Here is an 8916-nt window from a genome sequence, read left to right as displayed (position 1 = left end):
GTCAACAAGGGAGACAGTTCAGTACACCACAGATCAAAACAAAGCTCCAGAATGATACAGCCTTGAAAAAAAAAAAAACCTCCCCAAACACCATCGGTCAAAATAACAGCCCCAGCAAACCATAAAATCACTGTGTTCTCTCAACAGCAGACTAGCGTCCTTTCTTGTGGCTTTCTTTTCTTATGGCACTTCTCTTTCTCTCATTGTTGCTCTTGCTCACTCCTTTTCCTCTCTCTCTCTCTCTCTCTCGCTCTCTCTCTCTGTCTCTCTCTTTCTCTCTCTCTCTCTCTCTCTCTCTCTCTCTCTCCTGCTTAGCCAGTTTTTTCTTTTTAGTCACTGCATCTGGATTTCATCAGGTGGAGCAGTGCAGTGCAGTGCAGGAGCGCTGTTGATGCTCTTAGCTGCTGCTCATCCCCACAGTCCTGCATGGGGCTCACCTGTACTGCACATCACTACAGCAGCGACGAGATTCTCTCTGGATGCTCGTTATTCGTCAATATGGACATTACTTCTGTCATAGTTTGTTCTCATCATCATCTGTTGACAGTTTTTCACAATGACTAAAACACATTTAAAAAAAAAAAACCTTTCACCCTATACTCAAAACTATGAAACCAAACTCCCATTCTCAAACTATACACGCACAAAACCTCTGACACTTCTTGCAAATTCTCAACAATCGCCTCAAAACTATTTTCTTGTGCTCCAAACAATGTCTTCAGATCATTCACAAAGCAGACTAAATGAAAACACTACTGACTAGTCATAACAGGCTACATCAAACACTGAAAACAGAGAGGTCAGAGCAGGGCATGTAGATCAAGGAAAAATGCTCATAGTTTATAATACATCACAGTTTCTTTTGTTTGCTTAAGCACATTATTTGTAACCATTGGCTATTTTTTGCAAAACTCACACACAAATAAGAACAACTTTCACCAAATTATCAAGAAAATTTGCAAATACTGCTTGATTCACTTTTCAGACCTTGGTACTACACCAACTACACACTGATGGTATGAGCATAAAATGCATCTGGCTTTTGCTTTCTCTGTGCACAAGGTAGGCTATGTCAGTTTGAGGTCATACTTTTGTCATAGTTCTGTAAACATACAAGGATCCAAACGTCAAGTGTTTATTCACACACATCAAAACAAAGACACAATCAAAACACAAAAATTGTAATTTCACTGAGACCGTCATCCCCCTCAATGCATAGCCCTTTTACAGGCAATGGAGGAGGCATGTGGGAATATTGACCAGACAACATGTTAGGCCTGGATACGGCATTCCAGAAGATATTTTCCCTGGTGCCTTAGACTGGAGGACATTGCATGCAAAGTAGATGAAATTTTGTGGCCAAATCTGTCTACATCATGTCATCTCTCTGAGTACGGCCACAGAGTTATGTAATTTGTGCTTTCTTTCTGTGACACTTGTGCAATAGGCATTACAAGTGCATCACAGTGTTTTATTGCATAAGAATGTGTTTAGAATTGCAAAAAGAGTCAATGGGATCGGCAAACTGTGTTTTACTAGGTGAAAACGGTTTATGGTGTTTAGTGTTTTAGGAATTGTGAAAATTGTAATGCAGATGATGAATTAACTTTTTTGTAGAACAATGCATTTTGCCACTAAAAACTTTTACACTTCTTCACGTGCACAAAATCTGTCCGATATTGTGCCTTCTAATTGCCTTATTAAAATTTTTGCTTACACACTTTTTGCAGAATTTGGCTCAAATGGCAAAACACAGAGCCAAATAAGTCACAACTCACTGACTCACAGCGCTTGAGTAAACATCTATGCCAAAATGAAACACTGCAATCAATTCTTTCTAAACAATCATTTCTAAAAATGTAATTATTGCAACAAAACCATACACACATGCATCACTACAGCAGCGACGGGATTCTCTCTGGATGCTCGTTATTCGTCAATATGGACATTACTTCTGTCATAGTTTGTTCTCATCATCATCTGTTGACAGTTTTTCACAATGACTAAAACACATTTTTTAAAAAAACCCCTTTCACCCTATACTCAAAACTGTAAAACCAAACTCCCATTCTCAAACTACGCGCACAAAACCTCTGACACTTCTTGCATCTGATTTACTCTCTCAAATCAACAACAACACACTGATGTGTTTTATATAAAACACAGCAGTCTTTGTGTGTCTATTTTTATTGTAATTTTCACAGACTCAACAACAACACATTACATTTTATATAGTGCTTTTCATGACACTCAGAGCACTTTGCATTGAAGGGGGAACCTCTCTATCCACCATCTATTATTGGTTAGAGCACATTTGTTTTGTGGTGAAATATTTCCACCTTGTAAAAGCAGGTGTTACAGTAATCTAAATTGTGGTTGAATGCATAAGCGGAACTTTCAAAGACAACAGAATCGCTATTCAGAGCACCATATACGTATATGTGTACTATATCGTTGGCCTTTTGAATGTCTTACTTTCACTTTCACATCCTCCATTTAAACTTTCTTACTGGCTAGATTTGATCAAATTTCCATAGCCTACTGTAGGTAGACTGGGTAAACCCAGCACGATCCCGATGGATTGGATTTTGTCCTACAGCTCAGGCTGGAAACCTGCATATTTATCTCTCCTGCTTCCAGACCATGTTTACTGGAACCAATAACAAACTGTCTTATCCACCAGGCGCACCCAGTGTCTGATTGCTCTGAAGGACTATCCAAATGCGTACAGAGTCATTTGAACCATGCTCATTGATCACGCTTCTTGTGCAGTAAATGCAGCACAGACTCCCCAGACTAATGTTCAATCTCAAAAGATTGAGCTTAGTCTGGTGATTGCCAGGCTATGTGCAAGAGTAATTTGAGTAGAACTACTGCTCTTCATGATCTCCTTGATGTTATCATGTATTGTATTATTTCATGATTGCTAAACGTTTAATTCCCTTTAATACTGTCATCAGTTAACTTCATTCAACTGCGCTTGTGATTGAACTTAAGTATGCCATTTAGTTGTGAACGTTCGCAAATTGTGGTAGGGGGCAGAGAAAGGCACTGATTACCCGATGAACTGCACTGCAGGTTTGATAAATAAATACCACTGAAGAATCACAACGTGTGCTTGGCCATGAGACTGATAATAACGCTATGTTAGCAAATGCACATCCCCCAGTCTTCTGTGAGACTCAGAAGATTGTGTGTGTGTGTGTGTGTGTGTGTGTGTGTGTGTGTGTGGTGGGGGTGGGATGGGGGTATTACGGATCCTCTCTTCTGTTCGAATCTGGCCCCAAGTCCTTGTCCACTCGAGCTAGGCAGGGAAAATATCACTTTGTCAGCCATATCCACCATTGAACTGACCCTATCTCAATATCTCTGTATGCCTCCATTTACATTTCCTTTTTAAACAATTTGCCGGAACTATTTTAATTGGGTTTATTTATGTATTTATTATTGTGTTTTAGATGCTGTGGGTATTTATGTTTTATCTCTTTCTTCTTTTTATTGATCTTTTTATTGATAACGTTTTGCCCTGTCGACTTTTGTTAAGGTTTCTGAAAAACATTGACGTTGAAAGAATGTTTTGATTTCACATGGCAATTCTGTTCAATCAAATTTAAAATTCTGTTTTTGAAGTTGATCAAAAAGTTTCACCTGTGTGTAGTAAACTAGCATTTAGCTCCCTCTTTTGGTCAGCTTTGAAACAACCACAAATTGTGACCATTCTGTCTGATATGATATTCAGGTATACACATACATATAGCTATTTCAGTTAACCCTTTTTAAAATTAAAACGAGAAAGATCATATCGTCAATCGTCAATTCGTCAATTAACCTATCGTCAATTAAATCTAAAAAAAAACGTCAATTAGTCCAGACGGTGACCACTCTCAATTTCAATAGAGAAGGTCTGTGTGCTAACCAGACTACCACAGGGAGGACTTATGGAGAACACAGCAAAGCATACAGAAATTAGAAGAGATAGAAACATAGAGTGACAGTGCGCTTTCTGCTTTTGCAGTGTATCAATATTATTCAGGATGGCTTAAACTGTACCTTTCAGTATCTACATTTTGGTAGCTACAAGTCTGTTCAATGGCAATAGATATCAACATATGACAACAGATATCTCATATTATGGGACAAACTTCCTTTATTGCCTCCTCATTGCAGGCATAGTTAAAATAGCTAAAAGCAATAGGTACAGTACATACATGTACATGTCATAAGAAACTCCTGATATGCATTATCCTGATAATAACGAAATAAATAGATATGGGGGTTGAGGAATGATTTGTGTTGAATTTTAAAGTTCAGAAGCAGGATGGCTGAGGGTACAAAGGAATGCGTGTGACTGTTTGTTCTGACTTCTGGGTTTTTGAGGCAAATTCAGCCTGCAGGGCTGAAAGCTTGTTTCTTCAGCAAATTGATTTTGTCTTCCATATGACAGGTCAGATTTGTGCGCTGCTGCATGAAGAAAACTTGACCAAAGAGCCAGTAACCAGCTGGGACATGGTAAAATATAATAGTTACTTTGTTTTCTATGGATAGTCTTTTCAGTAATTGTTGATAGTCATTGATGTACTTGAGAATCGGACCATACTATATTACTATAATGTGTCTTTTTGATGAAGTTACTTGCGCTGTGGACAAAGGCTTTGCAGATAGATGATTGTGGAATGAGCCTGGCCTGACCTAGTCCTGGTGTCAGTCCCTTCTAGACTCAGGTCTTCACTGATCTCGACCAGCTGTTAAATGTGTAACAGATACAGCCATGATCTGGCGCCCGATCAGGTCCAGACCCGTGCATGAGCGGGACAGAAACAATATATGTGAGGCAGAACATTTATCTGTGGAAAAATGATGGAAAATATGTAGAGTATTTCTCAGTGAGTAATTTAGGGTCTGACTGGGGTCTCTTGACTACGCATGCGATTGGGATGTTATACGAATGAGGCAGTCAAGGGACAGATGGAGTTTCACATTTGGATTGCATTGAACCATCACAGCATCTCCTATAATGTTTTACTGTTGATCACAATGCTAATGAACTAGTAATGGAGGCTTAATGAGGAGTTAATCAGAGTCTCATTATATGTAATAAGATGGAGTAAAGGATGCTGATGAGTTGCCGTTGCCATTTTGTCTTCTGTTATTCATACATGGGATGCGGAGTACATTTCAAATGATTGTTTTTACGCTGTATGCTGACATGATGATGACTCATTCCAACAGAACAAAATTAAATTCAGAAGAAAATGAAATTAGATCATGTTGAGTTCAATTTAACACACAAAAGTGAGTGAACTTATGTAAAGCACTGAGAATACTAGTGGTGGCTTGTTGACTTGGTAATTGTGCATCAGTCTTTTTCCAAGCTGTAATTATATTCAAACTTTTCACTGGTTGGCAATTGATTGACGCGGTTTCCACTGTCTGAATCTCTGCTTGCCACTTGCTCACAGAAGGCTACAGTTCAGAATGGGCAGTTTGTAAACACACTGCATTGTCAGCTGAATATGAACCTTACTCAAAATGCATCAGACATCCAAACAAACATAGACCTACAGTATATCTAATCTACAACATACAGTATACCTATATGCTGTTGTGTGAGGTACTATTTCCTGCTGATTGGAGGAATTCAATGTTTAGTATTGTTCTTATCAATTTCTGATTATAGGGCTGTTAGGGTGTGGATTTTCCTTGCCACAAGATGGGGGTGTCTACTAGTAAGACATACTATAGTTACAGCAGCGTCCGCCTAAATACATGAGTGATCGCACAGTCTCTAGGTGGCGCTAGAGAATTGTGAATATCCAGACATGCCGAGTCTCCTGATGACCCTCTGCACAGTCTAGGCTACTGTTTTCTCCGCGTAGCCTACTGTCTGTTCTGATCAGTCACATATTGCTGCATGACCTTAAAGACCAGACACGTCTGCTCTATGCACCATCATTCCACTGGTTTTACCGTGTGGAAACAAAAACCCCAGTGAAATGCTCATTCATATTCAAGGTCATATCTTGAGGTAAAATTGTCCTTTGAAATAAGGAGGCATATTGTGTGTGTGTGTGTGCATGTGCATGCATTGCTTTTGGCACTTCTTTATATTTTCCAGGGAGTTTCTGTGGAACCCATCTGTCACAGTTCTATTAGTGTCCCAGATCTTCACATAGGGGCATTTGGCTCCTTTCCCTCTCTCTTTCTCCCTCTCCCTCATTCTCCCTTTCTTTCTCTCTCTTTCTCTCCTCTTTATCTCCATCTTACCTTGTTTTCATCCTTTTCTTGTTAGTGGCGAGTCACAAGACACGCTTCAGACTTGCGGGACTGACGGCGGCCACCCACCTCCCTCTCCCTCTCCCTCTACCCCAGGGGCAATCACACGTCGCTAACCGTGACCATCAGACCATTGTCCATCTGGATCTGGTGGATGAGTCGATGATGATGACTGTAATCAGGAACATGCCGGGCAGCCGAAAGACACTTTTCCCAGGAGGAGGATGCCGCAACTCCGTTGTCAGGCAGAGGGAGGCAGGGAGGGAGGGAGGGGCTCTTTCTAGGACAGGCCAGACTTGCAGCATCTCCCCATCTGAACTGAAAATAGCAGCGGTGGGAATATGTTCGGGAACGTCGCCATGGTTGGAACGATTACGCTGACAAATGAACAGCATTTCTTTCTGTCTCTCTCTTTCTTTTTTTTGTTTTGTTTTTGGTCTTTCACTTAAAACCGCGACGGACATAATTGGCCTCTGTACTAAATTGCTTCAAGATGCAAATCACAATGAGAACGATAGTAGCAATCAGCATGCAATAAATTAAAGCTAACCACTGTTGTGACATCGCCAAATTTGTTTAAGGCATCTGCTCTGTCCAGGGGGTCTCTGGTGACTAGCACCGGACTTACAGGCTTGTTTTTACTAATTTCAGTAATAACGCTCACAACACTGATTGTGAAAATAGTAGTCGACTCCATTGCGGATCTAGACTTGGTCAGTGCCAGATTTACCCAGCTGCTTTTGGGTCATTATGACCCAGAGTACGGGCCGTAATGAAAATGAATGCTCAGTGTCACTGCATAATCACGGCGTTATTGATGTGAGTGCAAGCAGTATGCAGCATGTAAGTGCCTTTTGCCTTTCTTCTATCAGACTGCAGTGGAACAAAAAAGAAATTGGTGTCAGACCATAGTTGCTGAACAGAGTGTGCGTGTGTGTTTCTGTGCACCTGTGTGTGTGTGTGTGTGTGTGTGTGTGTGTGTGTGTGTGTGAGAAGAACAATTCTAGCAAAAACTTTTTTAAAAAAAAATGTTTAGCGTGCGTTTTTTGCACTGGACTGTGGACACCCTGTTCAGAGCAGTGTGTGTGTTTTTCTTCCTCTTGGTCCTCCTCACCATTTAATCCATTAAGGACCCGAGCATCTGGGAAAGTGCGCAGACCCGTAGCGGAGCCGAGCAGAGGAGCCCGCTGAACCGTGCTCTATTCTCCCCCCCCCCCCCCCCCGGCTCCGCCATGAAGTCATTCCAAAACAGACGAGGGGTTCTGCGAATCTGGCCCCTCCGGAACGGCCGGACTCTAATAAAGTCTGCGGCACATCCTGGTGTCCGCCGTCCCAGCATGCATCTCTCTCTCTCTCTGGGCTCCCCACGGGGTCCCACGACGACGCAGCCCAGCTGTGGGGCTGGGAAGGGGGTCGGAGGTCGTCGGCCGCTGCCCCCCTCCTCTCCTCGGCCAGACACAGGACACATGAGCCCTTGTGTGGGCCTGCGGGCCGCCCCCTTCATCTCGCGCCAACTGGGCGCGCTCGTCCTGCCTAGAGCCATCTGCCCGGAAAATATGATATCGGACAGACAACAGAGGCAGGGAAGAACAAGAGAGAGAGAGAGAGAGAGAGAGAGAGAGAGAGAGAGAGAGGGAGGGAGAGAGAGAGAGGGAGAGAGAGACAGGGCGTGGGGGAGTTGCAGATAGTGAGATAAACCTTGCCTGTAAGTCCAATGATTTGAACAGTTCAGAGTATGTTGCATACCGGGTGTGTATCAATCCATCAAAGATCCATCAAACTCCAGTGGTAATGAGGTATGTGAACATCTTGCAGTGTATGCAGTGTATGGTTGTCCAAGCAGCTCTTCAGGTAAGATGTACTGTAGATTCGCTTTAGGTTAGATCAATGAATCTTCCCTCAGACTATGAGGGAAAAAAGTGCATAACAAGGAAACAAGAGGTGTTTGACCTAAGAGAGTATGAGTGTAGAATTCCTCAGCGATCTCCCTTTTGGTTGTACAGTAACTACCGGAATCAATCAATACCTTCTTCCATAATCGATTGTCCTCTGGCGGTGTTGACTACGTGAGCGAGAGCATTCCGCACAGTGCGTGGGCTGACCCCTCCAGTCATGCAACGGGTCTACTACACGGCAACCTCAGAGAGGAAGTGCACTAATAAAGATGGCCGCTGTCTGAGCATCCGCAGTGGTGTTTTATTTACCGTAATTTAAGGGCTTACTGGCAGCGCTATATCAGGTCCGACCTTCAGCGTGAGTGACCAGCACTCGAGCACTGCGCAGGCCATTACCTCTGTTACGACTGCACTCCTCCACCCTCCCTCCTGCTGGAGGCGGTGCGTGGCTGCGGCAGGTCTGGCGTCGGGCCCGCGGGCCTGAGTCATGGGACGTGGAGGAAGTCCCACTTTTAACAAGCGCGCAGTGCATTATCACATAGAGCACAGGGGTCAGCCCGGCGGTCACAGCGCATCAAGCGAGTGAACATCGTGCCCGGACATGGATTTGGATGGTGGTGAGACACACATGTACACCTGCAATACACACACACACACACACACACACACACACACGTATGCAGGAAACACCTTGGGATACTTGTAATGGGACCCCCCCCCCCACACATACACACACACACAGAAACTC

The 8916-nt window shown here is 42.9% G+C and overlaps 1 protein-coding gene across 1 annotated transcript in view; it reads right to left on the bottom strand.

The window, feature by feature from the left end:
- Positions 1 to 7816, bottom strand: part of LOC134093447 (protein FAM180A-like) — a 13097-nt gene extending 5281 nt beyond the window's left edge. Inside the window, exon 1 of the mRNA XM_062546499.1 lies at positions 7642 to 7816. Coding sequence (XP_062402483.1) covers positions 7642 to 7816 — 175 coding nt within the window. The remainder of the gene's footprint in view (positions 1 to 7641) is intronic.
- Between the last annotated feature and the right edge of the window lie 1100 nt (positions 7817 to 8916).

This window comes from Sardina pilchardus, chromosome 10 (genome assembly GCF_963854185.1).
Source record: "Sardina pilchardus chromosome 10, fSarPil1.1, whole genome shotgun sequence".
In the NCBI taxonomy this organism is placed as follows: domain Eukaryota; kingdom Metazoa; phylum Chordata; class Actinopteri; order Clupeiformes; family Clupeidae; genus Sardina; species Sardina pilchardus.
Note: the sequence above shows the minus strand (reverse complement) of the source record. Positions and strands in the feature narration are given on the sequence as shown.